General features: G+C 36.1%; 1 protein-coding gene across 1 annotated transcript in view; it reads left to right on the plus strand.

Annotated features, from left to right (window-relative positions):
• Positions 1 to 22,395: 22,395 nt before the first annotated feature.
• The window catches only part of LOC107152124 (protein LEG1 homolog), an 18,977-nt gene continuing 18,250 nt past the window's right edge, over positions 22,396 to 23,122 (plus strand). The window contains exon 1 of the mRNA XM_015497644.1: positions 22,396 to 22,696. Within this exon, the coding sequence (XP_015353130.1) occupies positions 22,396 to 22,696 (301 nt within the window). The remainder of the gene's footprint in view (positions 22,697 to 23,122) is intronic.

Genomic DNA, 23,122 nt, shown 5'->3' on the forward strand with positions numbered 1-23,122 from the left:
TATATATTATTTACAGACAGGGTCTCACTGAGTTATTTAAGCCCTCAATAAGTTGCTGAGGCTCACTTTAAACTTGTGATCCTCCTGCTCTAGCCTCCTGAGCTGCTAGGGGAGGGCCACCACATCTGGGCCACAAAAACTCATTTTAAAAATGTCTACTGTTATCAATTTTATGTGATTTATCACATTTGATATAATTGTGCTGCTCAGAGTTTCTCATACACAAAAGAAAAAATGATGTCGATATTAATTCTCTTAGATATTATATGATTTCCAAACAATAATATGAGCTTCCTCCTTATTGGTATCCTTTTTATTTTGTACTCTTGCCTCATTGCTCTGGCTAGAATTTCAATTACTACATTATATAGTAGTGATGAGAATGGGCAACAGCCAAAACAATTCTAAGCACAGAAAAGCAACGTTGGAGGCATTACAATACCCAACTTCAAATTATACAACAGAGCTATAATAATAACTTCATGTGACTGGCATAAAAATAGACACAGAGACCAGTGGAAAAGAATAGAAGACATGGAGATAAACCTACACAGATTCGGCCACTTGATATATGCCAAAGAAGCCAAAATCTTATATTGGAGAAACATACCCTTTTTAGAATATGGTGCTAGGAAGAGTGACTATCCATATGTTAAAAAAAAAAAGAAACTCGATACCCATTTTTCATTCTGCATAGATGTCAACTCAAAATGAATAAAAGACCCTGGAATTAGACCAGAATCTTTTCAACTTCTAGGAGAGTATACAGCTAAGTTGGCCTCTCTATTGTTCTGTTCTGTGTATATGATATTGTTCAATTCTGTGTTTAAATACATGGTATTTCTATGTGTATTTTTTTAACCTGGATAATGTAAACAAGTTGTACCACTTCCATCAGTGCTAGGACACAAGCACAAATTAACTTTCATCCATTAAGATGAACACCAGACTTTGGGCAAGATGAATAAACCAAGGAGTCCTTGCTGTAGGAAATGGCCAAGTTTATCCTTGTCACATTGCTTTTAAGATGCCTCCATTTGTTTAAGTTTTCAATAACTGAGCAAACACTTACTGAGTGCTTATTATAAGCTTGGCAAGCACTAAGTTATGGCCTGGGAATACAAAAATACAAAATTTCAAAAGGTAATTTCTACTGTAGTGGAGCTCTGTCCAATTTAGGAAATAAGTAGATAAGTGAACATGGCTTATGGAACAAGTGCTTCCATGTATGGAAGGATACTATTGCCCAATTCAGGGAAGGTCAAATAATATTTTCCAATTTAGTTTCACATAGGCTTGCAGGGAAAGTGGTGCTTCCTGACAGTTCTGTTCATCCTTAGTATGGGGCACAACTGGCATTTAGTTGGTGAGCTCAGGGAAAGATCTGGAAATATACAAGAAAGTCACCTAGAAAAAAAAATGTGGGCAAGGGAAGATGGCAGATTAGAAGTAGCCAGCACTTATCTGCTCTTTCAACAGATAGGATCTAAAGAATAAGACAGCTGCTCATTGAGGTAGGTAGCTATGGGGAACATGCTGAAGGTCAATAGGGATAGGCAGAGGCTTGGAGAAACCCAGAGAATCTGAACAGTGGAGCAGAAAGTGATAGGAAATGCCTAGCATGGAGCATGTGGCAGTGTTGCAGAGTTCAAGGATAGTGGAGAGAGACCAAAAGAACACAACTAGCATAAAATTTGGCACAATATGGAGGGGCAAGTCAGAACAGTTGTTTGGATATCAGCGAAACAGGCTGGTACTAGTACTAGAGAAAGTCTCTGCATTTCCCAATGTAGACTTGCAGTTCTATAATGGGAAGCTAACTTAAGAAGGTCCTTCTGAACTTTCTCCTTGGGAAAGAAAAACTCCTGCATTTTCCTGTCTCTTAGAATCCCAGTGCAGATGGTGCTGCACAGTTTCAGCTTGAGACCTAGTTTGGCCTTACAGAAGTGCAACCTAAACAATCCCACTGAAAATTCTATACAGTAGGTATGTAGTGACATGGAAAGGAGCAGAATTTGCTTCTCTATTATGATTAATGGCTGAGTAGATATCTGAAGAAGAGCTGGGGAATAAGCAAGCATGGCACATGGTGGAGCTAGAACTTGGGCCCCCAGAGTTTTGGGTGGTGGATTGCAGATAACCTGCCATGCCCCCTCCACTCCAGTGCAGATAGTTGCTTTCCCTTTTAGTAGGGAGTGGTCTTTGCAAAGATCTCTGCAGATCCAGAGATATTATAGCACTCTGCCTCAGCATAGCTGTGGAGTGTGTTAGGCAAATCTCTCCAGAATAAATTTCTGATGGAGGAAATTTGTATTCCATGATAGTCCCTACTGGCAAGCAAGGAAGCTCAGAGTTATTTCAAAGGGTTCCAGTCCCAAACAATTCCCACTGATCTTGTGGAAATCAAGACACAAGTATCAAGTAAGGGGTAAAGAATAACCCCAACCTTTGCTCTCTCCAAGATGTGCATTGCCAAGGAAGACACAGAAAGAAAAGTTGATAAGAATAAAAGTTGAACAGCAACATTCTCTCTTGCCTACATCATCAACCAACTCAGTAGAAATAACACCTTCTTTTGTATTAAAACTTCCTTTATATTGGCTGTTTGATATACATATATAATATATTATATGTATTAATATAATATTATATATGTGTTTTATATATAATATATAAAATTATATATTATATACATACTATGTATTCTTTAAAAAACTTTTTAGTCTCTTACTATTTGAATTATTTGTTTAACTTTCTCCCTTTTATTGTTTATGTTGTTACTTTAATTTTTTACTTTTCATCTACCTTCTTTTGTCCTTTTCCTTTTTTTCCTCTTTTAATTAATTTCATTTGTCATTTTCCAACTTTTTAGTTTATCCTGTGTTCATTTTGCTTCTGATATTCCTGTTAGTGTTGGTATTTTAGATGGCATAGTTTTTACACGTTTTTTACCTTATTGCTCTACCTTGTTTGATTGAGTGGTTATTATCATTATTCATGTTCCTTTTTTCATATGGTTCTGGGAGGTCAAGTCTGACACTTCAAGAATGTGAGATATATGCTGTACTGTTGATCTACACTACAGCCAAACTAAATCACACCTTATTCCACCGACAACCCAGTCCCATTTAAAGCTAAGTAAACACCTCACGTTGACAAACAGGAGGAAAAAATCCTAAGATGCTGACCTGGCCCCAAATAAGCATGGCTTGGCAGGTACTGAATTGTCGGGTTTCTGTTCTCGCCAGTAAAAGGCTCAGGGGTTACTCCAGGAAAACTGGGCTGACTGGGCTGCACAAAATAACCACACAAGAAACACAAATACCTTTTTCTTTGGGGTCGTTCTGACAGCTCCTCTGACCTTAAGGGTCTGCAGGAAGAGAGAGAGAGAAAGAAGAGCCCGCGCTGACCCCTTTTATTGAGGAGAAGCTATTCAAATGAGGCAAGGGGTCAGGTTTCAGGGGGCTGAGTCTATCTTCATGATGTCCACTGTCAGCAGATTGACTGACATCTGGGTAGGCCACACCCAAGGGCACAGTAAGAGAAGGGGACACACACAAGGCACTTCCATGGAAGATTCTATCCTAAACAGGGCAAGGGGTTATATTACAAAGGAACAGGTGAGCGTAGGTCCACCCATGGGGCTATAGGAAGACACACCCATGCACGAGACACCGTCCCTCGAACCCAAGAAGGGTGGGGAAAGCTCTGCCACATTTCCTCAGCACCCAGCCAGGGAGTCTGACTCAGTCACGTGCAAGATTGGTCTCCCACACTGAATAACTGATCCTGGGCATCTACTGCTGTAGCATTAGCAGACATAAATAAGACAGATATCATGGAAATGGCACTTTCAAAAGGTCTTGGCTTTTGTTGTTTCCATACCTTTCAGACCACACATTGCTGACAAAACCAGAGGCATAACCACAGAAGGTATACTCTATACACCTTGCCTTGTAAAAGACAACAGCCTGAAGTACCAGAGGGATCCCACTCTTGTGAGACATATGGAGAAAGCAGGAACCTCAGGTTATGACACAGTATTCTTTACCCTGAAACATACTAATCAGGGACAAAGAAGCAACAGGGAAACCGTACTACAAAGTCGAGTTGGAATTAAGCTCAAACTGTACTGCAAAGTCGAGTTGGAATTAAGCTCAATACTACTCAAGAGACTAATATTCCATTAATATCTTAATGTCATCAAGAGAAGGCAGTTCCCTAAGGAGGCACCCATATAAATGTGGAAGAGAAATATATCCAACAGATGCACAAAATGAAGTAGAAAAAAAGTCAAAGGACTGGCACTACCCTACTGTAAGTCTCATTGTAAAGCTACAATAACCAGGAAAAAAAAGGTACTGGAAAAATAAGAGTCAAATAGGTCAGTGGAATGAAATAGAAATTGTAGAAATACAACTACATTGTAGCTGGTCTATGGCAAAGAAACCAAAGAAAAACTGTGAAGAAAGATGGACTTTTCAGCAAATGATACTGAAACAACTAGACACTTACATAGAACAAAAGTTAATCTAGATCGGATATTAATAAAAAAATAACTAAAAGAAAGACTGAAATGTAAAACACAAGAGGTTGGGAGGAGTAAGGGATGAATAGATATAGCACAGTAGAATTTCAAGTAATGAACTAATGGCAAATGCATGCCATTATGCATTTTTCAAAATCCATAGAATGCTTGTTACTAAGAGTGGACCTTGATGTAAACTGTGGACTGATGTATCAATAATAAAATCATTGATTATAATAAATGTTCCACATTAGTGGGGTCTTGATAGTGGGATAGACTGTGCATGTGTGGGATCAGGGGGTGTATGGGGACTGTCTTTAATTTTCATTCCATTTTTTAAAAATTTAAACCTGTTTTGAAAAATAAAGTCTTATTTTTAAAGAATGAATACTTACCAAGTTTTCTTGTAAGAGAAGGGAATAGAGAGGCAGGGAGTAAATATTCTACCAAAGTCAAATCCCAAACAGATAGCAAGAACTGTTGTCAGTTATATGCTGTTGTTTAGTCAATATTAGGAAATGCGAAATTGGCAGTTGTTTAATGCAAGTATTGCTAGCTGGCTAGAGACTGCAGATACTGAGAGCGATGATAATCTAATTCCATTCACTGTAAGAATAAACAATCAGGAAAATGTGTGAACTCTACAGAGCTAGAGAAGTATAGGGGAAGAGAAAGTGATTAGCTCAGCTTTTTAAAATTAGCAGTGAATGAGAACTTTATTTTTTTAGTCTTGACTTTTAAAATAGCAAATTGAAAAATTTAAACACACCAAGTGGAAATTTTAAACACATTGAGATATTTAGTAGCATCATTTTCCTGTTCTTAAATATTCTTACCAAAAAAAGAAGAAAGAGAAGGAATGTAGGGAGGAAAGAAAGAAAAACTAGGGTATTGTCAAGTGGGAGTGATAGGACAAGAGTATGTTTCATTTTATTTTAAATATATGATGAATTATAAAATTTTTTATTGGTTCTTTTTAATTATATATGACAGTAGAATTCATTTTTGATATAATTATACAATCATGGAACATACCTTGTTCTAGTTAGAGTCCCATTCTTATGGATATACATGATGGTGGGATTTACTCTGTTGTTTTCATATTTGTACATGGGAAACTATGTCAGATTCATTCCACTGTCTTTTACTTATCTCCCCTCCCATCCCTCCATTCCTCATTGTCCAAAGTACTGCATTTCTATTCTTCCACACACACCTCCTCCCCTTACTGTGGGTTAGATTCTACCTATCAGAGAAAGCATTCAACCTTTGGTTTTCTAGGACTGGTTTACTTCACTTAGCATGATAGTCTCCAAATACATCCATTTATAGGCAAATGTCATAGTCATTCTTCTTTATGGCTGAGTAATACAGTATTTTGTATACATACCACATTTTCTTTATCCATTCATCTGTTGAAGGGCACCTAGTTTGGTTCCATAGCTTAGTGATTGTGAATTGAGTTGCTATAAACATTGATATGGCTGCATCATGGTAGTATGCCAATTTTAACTTCTTTGGGTATTTTTGAGGAGTGGGATAACTGGGTTAAATGGTGGTTCCATTCCTAGTCCTTGTAGAATCTCCATACTGTTTTCCAAAGTGGTTGCACCAATTTGCAGTCCAACCAGCAGTATAAGTGTAACTTCCCGTTCCCCACATCCTTGCCAATATTTATAGTTACTTGTTTTCTTGATAATTGTTATTCTAACTGAGTGAGATGGAATCTGTGGTTTTAATTTCCATTTCTTTAATTGCTAGATGTTGAACACTTTTTCATATATTTGTTGACCATTTATATTTCTTTTTCTGTGAGGTGTCTGTTCAGTTTCTTTGTCCATTTATTGATTGGATTATTTGGTTTTCTTTTGGTGTTACATTTTTTGAGTTCTTTATATGTCTTGAAAAGTAATGCTGTATCTGAGGTTTGGGTGGCACAATTTTCTCCCATTCTGTAGGCTCTCTCTTCATGTTCTTGATTGTTTCCTTTGCTGTGAAGAAGCTTTTCAGTTTGATGCCACCCCATTTATTGATTCTTGATTTTACTTCTGGCACTTTAGGGGTCTTATTAAGGAAGTCAGATCCTGTGCCGACATGTTGGAAATTTGGGCCTACCTTTTTTTCTAGTTTGTGCAGCATTTCTGGCCTAATATCTAGATCCTTGATCTACTGTGAGCTGAGTTTTGTACAGGGTAAGAGATGGGTTAAATTAATACAGGGAATCTTCAAGAAAGAAGACACATAATCCTCAGTCTTAAAGAATGAATAGGACTTCCACTGGTTATCTGGGTGAGAGGGGACCCCAAGTATGATGATTGCACACAAGACATTGTAAAGGAAAGCTCCTGGTGCAAGCCTAGTTAGCTACTGTTACTGGTCAGATATGTGGTGTCCTCCAAAAGCTCATGTGTGACACGAGAATGTTCAGATATGAAATGACTATTTATTTTGAGATCCTTAACCTAATCCTTGGGTTAATTCACTGATATGGATTAACTAGGTGGTAACTGTAGGCAGATAGGGTGTGGCTGGAGGAAGTAGGTCACTGAGGGTGTGACTTTATGGGTTTTGTCCTTGGTGAGCACAGCCCTCTCTGTTTCCTGTTTACTATGTCTTGAGTGCTTTCTTCTGACAAGTTCTTCTGCATGATGTTCTGCCTCAGCTCAGGGCCCAGAGCAATGGAGTCAGCCATCTATGGACTGAAACCTGTAAAACCATGAGCCCTAAATAAGCTTTTTCTCCTCAGTGATGTTTTGTCAGATCTTTTGTTCACAACAACGAAAGCTGACTAAAACTACTGGGATGGTGCAAGAGGTTGTGCAGTTCGAACACTAATCATTAATACTGATGTTAATATTTAGTTTCTAGTTATTATCTTTAGGACAAGAGAATCTAGCTTTTGGGCAGAATATTACCATAAAACTTTTTTAAGAGGTAATAGTAGTTCTTTCTCAACGATGCTTCATGTTCTCCCTGATTTAGGCAGAACAGCTTTACTAAAAGATTGCCTGATTCTAGCAGAAGTGTTATCTCACTGTTTTTGCTTTGTAACTTTATATGTGCAAGGAATATTATTACTCATGGCTCTCAGCAGTGGTATTATATGAGATTCAGTTGTTAGTAAGTATTATAACATTGGAAAAAGTAAATAAAACTAAACATTTGATGTGAGAATCTTTTGTAAATTTAAAGGCCTAAGTTCTTGGTTTCACATTCCCTTGGAACAAAGGTTAAAGTCACTACCATCTCCAAAAATATATAAAATATATTTTATTGAGTGAAATATATATGCTTAGTTTGAGGGACAGATGATCATGAAATCATCTTTTTTGAAAACTGTAGGAAGTGAGATTCAGAAAAATGCCAAGTTTGTAGTTATTTCTACTTTTCTTACCTTTGAATATTATGCAGCATACTTTGTAAGAAGCTGGGCTATATTTGAGGACTACAATCCTTATTCCTAAAATCTTGATAAATATTTGTTCCAGAAAACCGGCACCATGCATCCCTATTTCTGGAGATAAAAAACCTCTTTATCAGTGGCTTTGGTAATTTATGTGTGTTTTTCCATAAATCAACTAATTTTCCAAGTAAAAGCCTTTGATACATTTTACCTTGTATGGTATGGACAAAATGAAAGCCCAGAGGCTGAATCATAGATATAAATCATTGCAATGTATTCTCAAAGATAAAAGTGTGACTTCCTCTCAATTTTGTCTAGTGTTTCAGTCACACCTGTTAATAGGGACACCTAAAGCCCTCCCACAATTGGCTTGCCTCTACACAGGGATCCTAGGCAGCTATTTTATTCAGCTTTTTAGCTGCTGTGACCTAAGGATGCAACCAGCACAATTGTAGAGAAGGAAAAGTTAATATTTGAGAGCTCACAGTTTCAGAGGTCAACAGAGGGGCTCCATCCCTCTGGGCTCGAGGTGAGGCAGGACACCATGGCCGGAGAGTGTGGCAGAGGAAAGCAGCTAACATCACCATGATCAGGAAGTAGAGAAAGAAACTCCAAGTACCAGATACAAATATGTACCTCAAAGCCACGCCCCAATTCCCATCTCCTCCAGCCACACCCTTCCACTTCAGTTAATCCCACCGGGGGGGATCAATTCACTGATTAGGCTAAGGCTAAAACCCAATTATTTCTTCTCCAAACTTTCTTGCATTGTCTCACACATGAGCTTTCAGGGGACACTACATCTAAATAATAACAGCAGCACACCTCTATAGATGCCCTCCAATTTACGTGGTGGTGATAACCCTTTCTATCTTGTTTTCCTGGTTCTTAGTATTTTGCATCGTCCACCACATTTCAAGAGAAAAAAAAAAGTGGAAAATAGAAAACTTGCCTGATTGATGGAAGCAATAATTGAAACTGCTTTACCACAAGTTTGCCTAACCTGTTCTGTTGATTTTGTACATAAGCAAAATTCCCATGCCCTAATCATACCTATCTGCTCCAGCATTCCCCGATTCTTAGGTTATATAGCAAAGAAAGAATCCGCAGCAATTCAATGTTTGCAAAACATTCATTTCTCCTTGTTCTGGAATAAATGTGCCAAGTTGAATCAAGTTTTAATTAAATCATATGTAGTTGTCGTGACCCCTCACCGGCAAGGGAAAACACGACACAGGATTCTTCTTTCAGCAGTTTATTCAGGCCTTGATTCAAGTATCATCTTCTAGTGACCCCTCGCCGAGCGCCCAAGCACAGCCTAATAAAGCCTCCAGCATACCAATCTTAAGCTGCCACGTGGACCTTTCTCATAGGGTGGTAAGGGATTGCGTGCCAATTCTCCATATTAGGAGTTGTTTGTCACAGGCCACAGTGGAAGCCGGCGCCATCTTCTAATGGCGGCCACAGTCTAATTAGAACGGCTCACCACATGTAGTCATAGAGCAAAGAAATCAAAGTTAACATGGAGTGGATCATATATTTAAAAAACTATATTATGAGTATAATTTTCTCATAATATAGTTTTTTATACTAAATAAATATAGATTTGGATGGTTACATGTTAGAATGTAAAGAAAAGAGGTTGAAGGCTTGGTGTGATGGCACATGCCTGTAATCGCAGGGGCTCTGGAGGCTGTGAGACCCTGTGCATAAATAAAATACAAAATAGGGCGGAGGATGTGGTTCAGTGGTCCAGTGACCTGAGTTCAAGCCCTGGTACCTGACGCCCCGCCCTCCAAAAAAAGAGGTTGAGTAAAGAATTGGAAGCAAGTTTTTCTAAAAACTTGGGTGTTATACATTGTAGCTCTTTATATGATTCAAGTATACTCAAAACATGGGATTAGATACTGTGTTCGAAAAAAATTGGTGGAGGTAGAAGTAAGCTTTTAAAGAACGCAACTGCTTAGATTTATAAACTAGATAACTAGCAACATCTAGTGGTCATTTCCATATTTACAACTCCGTTACAGCCAAAAGGATTAGGAGGATTTTGAGTTAAATAATAATAATAATGATATAACTCAGAAAACTAAAATTAAACATTAGTTTAATGTATATATAATGTAAACACAGACATCACACAAACCATTATTTTCAGCATTTGGTTTCAGTTTATGATTAATACAATTTGATATATTGAATAAAGTTTATTTAAGAAATGTTCAGTTGCTTTGCTTATCATAGAAGGATTATGATTTTGCTATACCCAGGGTCAGGGCTTTGCAAGAATTTAGAAATGGGAATTCATCAAATTAAAAAGCTTATGCACAGCAAAGGAAACAATTAACAGAATGAAGAGACATTCTACAGAATGGGAGAAAAATATTTGTCACCTACTCTTCTGACAGAGTTAATATTCCAAATACATAAAGAATTCAAAAATTTTAACATCTCAATACCGAATAATCCAATAAATAGGAAAATGAATTTAACATGAGTCAAAATAAGTAGAAATAGCTAACAATTATATGAAAATGTGTTCAACATTATTAGCAATTAAGGAAACGAAAAACAAAACTACATTGAGAGTTCGTCTTATTCTAGTCAGAATGGCTATCATTAAAAATAATAATTGCTGGTGAAGCCATAGGGAAAAACAAGCTTTTACACATGGTTTGTGGGAATGAAAATTAGCACAGTCATTAAGGAAATCAGTATGGAAGTTCTTCAAAAATCCTAAAATGGAGTTACTATATGATCTAGCTATACCACTCCTTGGTATATACTTGAAGGGATTAGAGTTGGCATACTGTAAGGCTTTCTCTGTACTTTTGACTTTACTGCAAAATTAACAGTAACAAAGTTATAGAATAATTTATAAGTCCTTTGGGTAAAGACGGAGGAGAGGGATAGCTCAGTCAAATGGTGGTTTCATTCCCAGTTTTCCAAGGAATCTCCATACTGTTTTCCACATTGGCCACACCAATTTGCAGTCCCACCAGCAATGTATGATTGTACCTTTTTCCCCACATCCTCGCCAACACTTATTGTTGTTTGTATTCATAATAGCTGCCATTCTGACTGGAGTGAGATGAAATCTTAGAGGAGTTTTTATTTGCATTTCTCTAAATGCTAGAGATGTTGAACACTTTTTCATATATTTGTTGATTAATTGTATATCATCTTCTGAGAAGTGCCTGTTCAGTTCCCAGGCCCATTTATTGATTGGGTTATTTGGGTTTTTTTTGGTGTTAAGACTTTTGAGTTCTTTATATATCCTAGAGATTAGTGCTTTATCTTATGTGCTTGTGGTAAAAAGGTGCTCCCCTTCTGTAGGCTCTCTGTTCACCTCACAGATTGTGTCTTTTGCTGAGAAGAAACTTTTTAGTTTGAGTACATCCCATTTATTGATTCTTGATTTTAATTCTTGCAATATAGGAGTCTTATTAAGGAAGTTGGAGCCTAATCCAACATGATGAAGATTTGGGACTACTTTTTCTTCTATTAGGTGCAGGGTCTCTGGTTTAATTCCTAGGTTCTTGATCCACTGTGAGTTGTGTTTTGTGCATGGTAAGGGATAGGGGCTTAATTTCATTTTGTTGCATATGGTTTTCTAGTTTTCCCAGCACCATTTGTTGAAGAGCCTTTTTTTTTCTCCAGTGTATGTTTTTGGTGCCTGTAAGATAACTGTACTTACTGGGTTTGTCTCTGTGTCCTCTATTCTGTACCATTGGTCTACAAGGTTATTTTGCAGCCAATACTATGCTGTTTCTGTTACTATTGCTCTGCAGTACAGTTTAAGATCTGGTATAGTGATGCCACTTGCTTCACTTTTCTTGCTAAGGATTGCTTTAGCTATTCTGGGTTTTTTATTTTTCCAGATGAATTTCATGACTGCTTTTTCTATTTCTACGAGGAATGTCATTGGGATTTTGATTCAATTGCATTAAATCTGTATAGTGCTTTTGGTAGTATGGTTCATTTTGACAATATTAATTCTGCCTATCCAAGAGCAAGGGAAATTTTTCCATCTTCTAAGGTCTTTTTCAATTTTTTTTTGTAGTGTTCTGTAGTTTTCATTGTAGAGGTCTTTCACCTCTTTCACTAAGTGAGGTTTTTTCTTTTTTTATTATTAGTTGCTCAAGACAATACAATGATCTTGACATATCATATATTTGATTCAAATAGGGTATGAATTCTCATTTTTCCACATTAATCAGTATGTAGTAAACTTATCTCTTCTGACTAACTTTGTTTTGTTTTGAAGTCTGCTTTGTCAGATATGAGTGGAGCTAATCCTGCTTGCTTTGGGGTTCCATTTGCATGGAATGACATTTTTCATCCTTTTAATCTTCCTATGTTTTTGCTGGCTAAGTGTTTCTTGCAGGCAACAAACAATAGGATCTTGGTTTTTGATTCCTTTTGCCAGCCTGAGTTTTTAATTAGAGAACTAAGACCATTTACATGCAGAGTTAGCATAGAAAGTACATATTGATTGCCGTCTTTTTGTTTTATTTCTAATGTTTGAGACTTTCCTAATTCTCACTTGAATATTTACTCTTCTAGTGAGGTTTGTTCTTTCTCATGTTTTCGTGGTTGTGTTTCTCTTCCTCTTCTGAGTATGGGATTGCTTCAAGTATATTCAGCAATGCTGGCTTTATAGTCATGAATTCCTTTAGTTTATACTCATCTTGGTAGGTCTTTATTTCTTCTTTGAAGCCAAAGGAAAGCTTGTCTGGATATAGTAATTTCTATTAGTAGCTGTTTTTTTCTAGGCTTAAAATATATAATTTTATATCTTCCTGAACTTCAGAGTGTCTACTGAGAAATCTGTTATTATTTTGATGGTTTTACTTTTATACATGACTTGGTTTTCATTCTTGCAGATTTTAACATTCTTCCTTTGTACTATTTCTGTTATTTTAGCTAAAATATGTTCCACTTGTTTTGGGGTAACCAAGATGAAATTCCCCTGGAAGATTTGTTTGACTGGGATTTCCTCTTGCTTGGGACTTTTCTCAGGGCTTATCTGTTTTCCACTGATCTATCATTGAGTTGATACAGTCTCACATTAAAGAAATCAAACTTTGAGGGGATTGTGTGTTTACAGAACAAAACACAAGAGGCAAGATATTTCAAATTAAATGATTTACGCTGTTAGTTTCACAGAAGGAATTTTTCATCTCTGATAGTGTGCTTTTTTATTTTCATCATTTTCATTTATTCTTTTAAAATAATTTTCTTCTCACTGATAAAATCTTCTGTCTTTTCATACATATTTTAAACCTAGTCATCTAGATGCTTTAACATACTTATCAAAGATATTTATAGTAATTTGACTGATAGTTCTATACATATAGATGCCTATACCATCTCTGTATCTATATTACTTTATCTCTTTACAACTGATAGCTATTCTTATTGTTTTTTGAGTGTGCCTAATAGAATTTGAGTAAATGTTAGAATTATGTATAAAGTGTAGTTAACAACTGACAGCAGTTTTATATCCTCTTGTTAGTATGCATCTTTGTCTTTGGATTATTAATGTATGAATTTGAATTAACTTTATTTAACAAAGTTTGGTTTTGATGTTTCTATAGTTATCATCGGTGCACCAAAGAATTCAAATCCATCTAGCTGTGAACTGCTCCTTCTTCCTGTGCTTAGTGTAAAGCCTGGAGTGCTGGCATGCTTTTGCAGAATTTAGTAGTGACCAAATTACAGTAAGCCTTACATACACTCTATTCCTCAGTCCACAATAAGCTATTCTTTGCACAGTAGGTCTGCAGCTCCTGGTGGGTGATGGACACAATTCTCTGTTCTGTGCAAATTTCATTTATTCAAATTTCTCTGTGCCTGGGGCTGAAGTGGGGAGAATGTTCACTATTCTTACCTCTTCCTGTCGTGGCAGAGGAAATTTGCCCTTTGTGGTCTTGCATAGGGCTGAGTTGACCACCTCTCACCAGCAGCAGTAGTCTTTTTACTAGAAGTGTAGGGTTTTGGATGTGAGGAGATTGTGCCCCTCTCACAATGGCCAAAAGTTTTTGCTTTTTTGTTATCCCCCCAGCAGCAACCAAACTTTTCTTGGGAAAAGAAATAAAACTTCTGCTCTCCTGCAGCAACAGGGTTTTTGCTTTATATGAGAGAATGGTCCAGATATTCTTTCTGTCAGCCAAACATCACCTGCATATCTTACTATGGAGGGAACACTGCAGGTCTACTGTACAATCATTTTCATGAGCTACAGGATGAAGTTCAAGGAAAAGAGCTGCTGAGTGGTGTGTACTCCCATTATGCTGGGACTCCCAGGGATTCTGCATTGTTAAGCTAGCAACAACTCTCCAACACTAGAGCTGATCATATAGTGTGTGATCAGCACATGTAGTCTTAGAAGCTTCATGCACATAATTCCAATTTGGGGAGGATTCAGCTGAAGTAAGTACAATATGCAAATATAGCAATTTGAGAATATTTTGAGATCTTGATTAATTCAGAACAAATGGCACACTATTTTACTGATAGATATAGTTAAACAAAATCACTCTGAAGATCTAAAAGTGAATTTCTATACTTGTCCAGATCTCTATGATATTTTACCACTCTCAGTTATCAGTATTATTCATGATCCATAACGTGACCTCTGATTTTGAGCAGTAATGTAATAGGAAAATAAAGCAAACATTATAAAGAATCCACTGAATCACAAATATAGATCTTCTTGCAGATGATTTCTGTAAAGCCAACCTCCATTGAAGCTGAGTAGGTGGGGTGCTTTAAGGAAAAGATAAGATCAACACAAAATGATTAAACATAAAAAATATAGATTTTTTCATCACTAAGCTACTTCCCCAAATCTTGTATAACTTTTTGAGAAACTGACATAATTATATATCAGTTTGAATTCCCACCATTAGTTGTGGATTCTGATTTCTCCAACACTTGTCATTACCTCTTTTATAATAATCATCTTAGAGTGTGTGGAGTATTATCTCCTGAGATTTTAATTTGCATTTCTCTGATGGCTAATGATTTTCTTTTCATTCATTGAGTGGCACATACATAACTAATTTTGAGAAATATCTATGGATACTTTGCCTTTTTGGAAAAAGAGTTATCCTTTTATTATTGAGTTTCTTTCATCTACTTTTATTTGTTTTAATTAATTATACATGACAGTAGAATGCATTTTGACCTATAATATATAAATGGTGTATAACTTCTCATTCTTCTGGTTGTACATGATGTAAAATTGTGTAATCATATATGTACATAGAGTAATAATATCTGATTCATTCTACTGTCCTTCCTACTCCCATACCCCTCTCCTTCCTATTCCCATACCCCTCTCCTTCCTCCCCCACTTCACTCCCTTCTGCCCAATTCAAAGTACCTCTATGTTTTACTAGCCACCCACCCACTCAATTGTGAATTAGCATCATATCAGAGAAAACATTGGCCTTTGTTTTTCTTGGGGGATTGGTTTATTTAGCTTAGCTGATATTCTCCAAATCCATCCATGTATCTGCAAATGCCATCATTTCATTCTTCTTTAAGGCTGAGTAATATTCCATTGTGTGTGTGTGTGTGTGTGTGTATGTATTTGTGTGTGTGTATATATATATCACATTTTCTTCATATATTCATCTATTGAAGGGCATCAAGGTTGGTTCCATAGTTTGGCTATTGTGAATTGAGCTGCTATAAACTTCGATGAGGCTGTGCCACTGTAGTGTGCTAATTTTAAGTCCTTTGGGTATAAATGGAGGAGTGGGTAACTGGGTCAAATGGTGGGCCATTCCAAGTTTTCTGAGGAATCTTCATACTGCTTTTCATAGTGGTTGCATGAATTTGCAGTACCACCAGCAATGTACTGCATATAGTCAGCAATGTACTTTGTACATTTCCCCCAAAATCTTTGCCAACATTTATTGTTGCTTGAGTTCTTGATAATTGCCATTCTGACTGGAGTAAGATGAAATCTTAATGTAGTTTTGATTTGCATTTCTCTAATTGCCATAAATTTGAACATGTTTCCATGTATTTGTTGATTGGTTGTATTTCTTCTTCTGTGAAGTGTCTGTTGAGTTCCTTAGCCAACTTATTGATTGGGTTTTTTTGGGTTTTGATGTTAATATTTTTGAGTTCTTTTTATATCTTGGAGATCAATTTTGTGTCTGTGGTGCATGTAGTAAAGATCTTCTCTCGTTCTGTAGACTCTTTCTTCACATTATTGATTGTTTCCTTTGCTGTGAAGAAGCTTTTTAGCTTGATTTTATCCCGCTTATTGATTCTTGATTTTACTTCTTGTGCTTTAGGGGTTTTGTTAGGAAAGTGATTTTAAAACAAATGTGGAGTGTTTTCAAGTGTGGAGTCAGCTTGGAGTACAACTGCCAAAAATTATTAAAAGTAACAAAGGCAGTAGAGCAGATAAGATCTACTGATAATCAGAGGATAACTGAACACACAAAAACAAAGACAGCAGTCTTGGTGTGATCCGTGAAAGATCCAAAAGGCTTATCATGGCATTTAAATAATCCTAGCGTGAAGACATGTCATCCATCATCTCATCCTTGAGGCATTGGTAAAAGAAAGGTATATTATTCTTTATAAAATAATGCCTCTATGCAATGGATATTTCAGACAGAGAAGATGGTGAAAACCTGAGTTGTCCAACAGAACATGGAAGCATTTCCTGCAAAACAAAGATAAGTAAAGGCAGAATACAATGGAGTGCTGTTGGGACAAATATGTCAGGGCTCACAGCACAACATCCTCAATGTGGCACCTTGGGAATTGATAAAAAATGCAGAAGCAAAAGTCCACTCTCTCTGGGCTGGGACCATAGCTCAGTGGTAGAGCACCTGCCTCGCATGTGTGAGGCCCTGGGTTCGATCCTCAGCACCACATAAAAATAAATAATTAACGATATTGTGTCCATCTACAACTAAAAAAATAAAATAAAATAAAATAAAAATAAAAAGTTCACTCTGACTTTCCACATTTTTCCCTTTGAGAGCTGGACATGGAGGGGTTTTCTGACCCACCTCACTTGAAAGTAGGTCATAAGATTCTCAATCTACAGGGGCTCTACCCTATACCTAGAAGCAGAGCGTGCTCCAGGGAGAGGCTAAGGCAGATCCGAACAAACAGGCTTTGCTGAGTTCCTCCCCAGTTCATTACTATTAGGTTGTGCATCTTTTTGTCCATTACATTTTTATAAATGTCCATTCTTTATTGAACCAAAGCATAAAAGTACAATTTTCTCTGGGTCTCTTCCTTTCTGAAATCTCCTGTGTCACATAAAATGTGTACAAAAAAGTCTATTATGCTCTTCTCCTATCATCTGCCTTTTGTTTCAGGGGTATTAGCCATGAGTCTTGCCATAGGTGAGTAAAGAATGTTAGTTTTTCTCCCCTATAATATGACATATAAAAAAGTAATAGAACATAATAATGTAAGGTAAATTTACATTAAATTTAAGCAAGAGAAAAAAATTCTTTCTCAACTCTAAAATTAAAAAAAATATATTTCCAATAGGTTAATTCATGTATATTATGTAAATCAGGGCTGAATAGAACACTGTTAAAATGTATGCATTTATGTGCTATTTACAGAACATGAACAAATACCTGAAAATGGAAATTTAAAAATTGGTCTCTAACATGTGTATTGAATATAAGTAACATTTTAAATCATTAGGCTTTCTCAATGTTACCATAGGTATTCTGTTGAGACCAATCTGAAGAAGTAAAGAAATGTAAACATTATTAAGCAACATTACTACATTCTAATTTATACAATTCACTAAGACAAAGCTAAATATGCCCATAGAAAAGCGAGACAAAAGATTGGTTGAAAAATACAAAAACAAAGAAATATGAAAGGTTGAGAGATTTACGAAAAACTGTTTTTTAAGACATACACCAATAAAATTAAGATTAAAACTATGAGATATGTATTTTTTTCTTATTAAGTGAAGGGAAAAAAAAGCTGTCAGTCCTTTGTTGCTTCAAATGTAGGAAAGTAGACATTCTGATTAATAGCCATGTTTGAAATTTTAATTTTTTAGTAGAAATTTAGCAATATATGGGTTAATGTTTAAAAATGTTCATATCCTTGAATCCAAAAACTCCAATTATTATAATTTATTCAAGAGAAAATAGAGCAAAGGATATGATATGTAGTAGCATATAGCAAAATTAGGGAAAAGTTTGAATTTGATTTTAGTTTTGTTTCTTCTTCCTTTCAAAATACTGAATGAGGCTAGTTTCTGGCACTTTCCTCTGAGATTAACCTATAGGAAAAATGCCATATAAAAAAATAGGACTCTGCAGAAGTCTTTGCAACGATGATTTAACAGTGGTAGTAGTTTTCATCTAAAGCAGGGGTCAGCCAGACAGTGAGCCTAAGAACCTACCTCAATTCTTGCTGTTACTACAGAATGGAGTTGCTGAAGAAAACAGGTGAGGGCAAGATAACTTCAGGAACCATCGATGTGGATGAAATACAGTCCAAGGAGAACCTCTTCCAGACAGATTCTGCTTTGTTTTTTTTTTTTTTTTTTTTTTTTTTTTTTTTTTTNATGAATTTGCAGTACCACCAGCAATGTACTGCATATAGTCAGCAATGTACTTTGTACATTTCCCCCAAAATCTTTGCCAACATTTATTGTTGCTTGAGTTCTTGATAATTGCCATTCTGACTGGAGTAAGATGAAATACCCATGGAAGATTTGTTTGCGTAAGAGGCAATTGACCTGAGTTTCCTGTTGCTTGGGGCTCTTCTTAGGGCTTATCTGTTTTCCATAGACCTCTCATTGGGTTGATGCAATCTCATGTTAACAGAGAAGTCAAACTTTGTGGGGAATATAAGTTTACAGAACAAAACACAAGGAGCACTGCTATTAAAAAAAATGTCATATTGGATCATAGGTTTTATCAGAACCAGAAATGTTAAAATACATGATAAAATAATTTAAAATTAGTCTTATAGCATTTAAACAAGATGAGATGTTACTAGTATGATACAAAAAAAACACAAAAAGGATCCAAAAAGAATATTGGATTTAAGAATCCCAATGACCGAAACCAAAACCCAATAAATGTGTTAAAATATGGAAAGTGAGACTGCTGGTTATCAATAATGAGCTCTGCTCCCTCAGATGTTGAAGTATAACATTAGAGAAGCAGGAGGAGGCAAGCATATAAAGCAGGGTTTATTTAAAAAGAAGTAACACAGACTTTCCCCAGGAGGCAGATGGGTGCCATAGCTGGTGTCTTGATACTCCAAGAAGTAAGGGCCTTCTGCCTTTTTATGTGCCCTAGGCTTCCTTTGTTCTCTGGTCTCTTTCCCTTAACTCTCTCCTTCTTGTGTAAGTGACTAGGCCCAGGAGTTGCTTGGTAGGATGGCCAAAAGGTGAGATGCAAACTGGGCTGGAGGGGCCAAGGTAGAGAGATAAAGGCAGGAAGGGGGCAAAATTCACAATTGATTCCCTGTAGGGAGGGACCATCCCTGGGACAGTTTACCTCAGCAACCGGTTGGAGAGGGGCAGGTTATCTTGTTAAGGTTGGAAGAAGGGCCCTGAAGGAATTAACATTTCAATCCCTCCATTAGCTGGATCCCACCTTTTCCTATCTGCCTGTCTAATTCTGGCTTCAAAAAGACTGTCAAACCAGAAAATTTAAATCTTCTAGACATAAAAACAAAGAATAAAATTAATAGACAATATTCAAAAATTAAGCCAAGAAATATGTATTTTTAAAGTGGAACAATGGAAATATTTAAAGATATTTTGAAAAAATAGATATTTTTACAAGAGTTTTAAAGAATGATAAAAAATTATATATAGTGGAAGATATGAGAAAAAGAAAAATCCCTATATCTGGATATATAATAATGGATTTAAGAACATGAAAAAGTCATAACACGTTATAAAAATTTTGTGGAGACCAAAAGCTGGTCATATACAATAATAGATGATTTAGATATTTCACCAGCAACTGTGCAAAAAAAAACACTACCCCCAAAGAAAAACACCACAGAATAAAATTGTGTGTTTCAAAGCACTGAAGCGAAGGAAGAAGAAGATTAAAACAAACAAACAAACAAACAAAAAACCTGAGGATTCTGGAGCTAGAGTGTCATTTAAGTTTTAAGAGATATGTATCTATTTTTTTTTCTGTAATCCAAGCCCTCCAAGTTTGCAATGAAAACCAACCTTGAATAAGTGTTGGGTGAAGATTTTTAAATAAGTGAAAGAATAAGTCTGGAGATGTTGCAAGGGATCTATTAAGTTGTAGCCATGAATAAAATTAATCAAATATCTGGACAAATTTTATTTTTGTCTTAGAAAAGTTACTAGAGATTAAAGAACATCTCCCTCAAATATACACATATTTCACTTAGATATATTTATATATAAATATAACTTTAAATTATGTATCCAAAACTAGAATGCTAGGTATCATCAACTAAGTGTCCATCAACAAATAACAGATAAAGAAAATGTGGTATATATACACAGTGAAATACTACTCATCCATAAAGGAATGAAATCCTTTCTTTTGTAGCGACATTGATAGAACATTATGCTAAATGAAATAAGTCAGACACACACAGAAAGACAAGTACTACATCATCATATGCATATGTAGAATCTAAAAATTGTCTCATAGGAGTTGAGTTAGGATGATGGCTACCACAGATGGGAAAGAATAAGGATGAGGAGAAAATGGGGAAAGGTTGGTTGATGGATATAGTCATGGTTGAAAAGAGTGAAAAGACTGGTGCATATTAGGGTGACTGTGGTAACAATTATGTCCAATATATTTCAAAAAGCTTAAAGCGTTTGTACCATGAAAACATGGTAGTCAAGGTGATGGATAAGTTTAACCTAATTTAAACATCACATAATGTATAAACATTGAAAAATCCCATTATTGATTCCAAATGTTATGTTTTTATGTATCTATTAGAAACAAAATGTAGAAAAGTAAAAATCCTCTTAATGTATAAACTTACAGATTGACGTGTTGCTAATGTTCAGTCTACCAAAGAACATGGTATGACTTTATTGATTGATTGATTGATAGGTACTACATTTTGAACTCAGAAGCATTCAACCCTTGAGCCAAAACCCCAGCACATTTTATTCTTTATTTTGAGACAGGGTCTTGCTAAATTGCTCAGGGCCAAATTACTAAAGGTCTCACTACATTGCTAAAGCTGGCCTTGAACTTGGAATCCTCCTGCCTTACCCTCTGGAATGACTGGGATTACAGGTGTGCACTACCAAACGTGGCTATATTGGAAAGTTGAATAATTAATTATTGAGTGGATAGTAGGTAAATAATATGACAGAAATAAAGAGTTAAATCATGTTAAGGGATATCTAATATCTATTGAATAATAATACCAAGAGTGAACAGTACTCTTGACATGCTATGAAGGATATGGATATAGTTATGCTAATAATTGAGATTTTTCCAATGTATTGCTTTTTGACTATGTGTGAATGAAGCCCATATGGCAATCATTGAAATGAGAAGATGATTATTTCTAAGGTAAAATTCAGATGTAGGAATTCAGGTCAACCTCATGGTTCCACAATCTCCTGGTCTCAGGCACCTCCAACTTTGTATTCTGTAATTCCTGCAATTGTGTCATGTGCTTAGGGATCAGGATTGAGGTTTATATTCATAATCCAAGTCACAATATGGAGGAAGGAAAGGAAAGTGGCATATTCCTTCCACTTATGTACATGCCCCAGAAGTCGTGGATGCCATCCATTTCTGTTTATGTACCAGTGGCCAGCACTTAGTTACATGGTTGTTTGTACAAGGGACACTGGAGAGTTAGTCCTAATTCTAGGAGACCATGTTCTTTGCTAAAATTTTAAGATTTCTTTTTTCTGAAAAAAATGGAGAAAGGAGATTTGTAGTTAATTAGCAGTCCCCCCACCCCATAAAATGGCTTTTCATTTCTTTCTTGAAGCAGAAATTTATAACTGGATCACACATAATATTTTAGTATACCTTCATATATTATTACAAATCCCTAATATCTCTGGTTTCAATTATTCAATATTTCTTGTGAAATGTGTGAAAGTCTACATGAGAAGGAAGCATTTGAACACTATTGGGTGATATATTTTGTTACCATGATGTAGACTAGAAAACTTCTGGAAAGTTTTATGTTGACAAAATAGTTTCATCTTATATATTATAAGAAACCTACTCTTGTATTTAGTTTCAGGCACAGTGTGGTGATACTGAAAAGGTGGCAAAACTGAATTATTTTAACTGATTAACTAACCTACCAATTTCCTCTACATCTATCTCTATCTGATCCAAAAGGGTGGGGGAAGCTAAATGATAGTAAGGTGTGATGCAAGAAATTATCATGACTTTCTCCTCCATTCTCTAATAAATACCCTGACACAACTTTAATCCCATGTTTTGGCACTATGGCTTTTCTTACTTGCTGGGCCTGTGTACTAGTTGGTTGTCTTTCTGCTTCTTTAAAAAGAGCTTCTGACTTCTCTGACCTGTATCCTCCTCTGTGGAAGGAGAGTCCTGGTCAACTCAGTGATTACCCAGTGGAGAATGGAACGTACATTATTAATCCTTGGGTATTTTCTGAGAAAATGGGGGTGTATAAAATCTTATTGAACAAAACAGCCACTTATTTTGCAAAATTTGCTCCAGGAAATGAACAAAATCTTTTATGGGGGTTGCCTCTGCAGCATGGCTGGCAATATACTTCAGGTAAGAAAGATTCTTATTTTCTTTTTCTTTTTTTTTTTAATTTTTTTATTGTTGGTTGTTCAAAACATTACATAGTTCTTGATATATCATATTTCACACTTTGATTCAAGTGGGTTATGAGCTCCCATTTTTACCCCATATACAGATTGCAGAATCACATCAGTTACACATCCATTGATTTACATATTGCCATACTAGTGTCTGTTGTGTTCTGCTGCCTTTCCTATCCTCTCCTATCCCCCTTCCCCTCCCCTCCCCTCTTCTCTCTCTGCCCCCTCTACTGACATTCATTTGTCCACCTTGTATTATTTTTACCTTTCCCCTCACTTCCTCTTGTATGTACTTTTGTATAACTCTGAGGGTCTCCTTCCATTTCCACGCAATTTCCCTTCTCTCTCCCTTTCCCTCCCACCTCTCATCCCTGTT

This window comes from Marmota marmota, unplaced genomic scaffold (assembly GCF_001458135.2).
Source record: "Marmota marmota marmota unplaced genomic scaffold, marMar, whole genome shotgun sequence".
In the NCBI taxonomy this organism is placed as follows: Eukaryota; Metazoa; Chordata; class Mammalia; order Rodentia; family Sciuridae; genus Marmota; species Marmota marmota.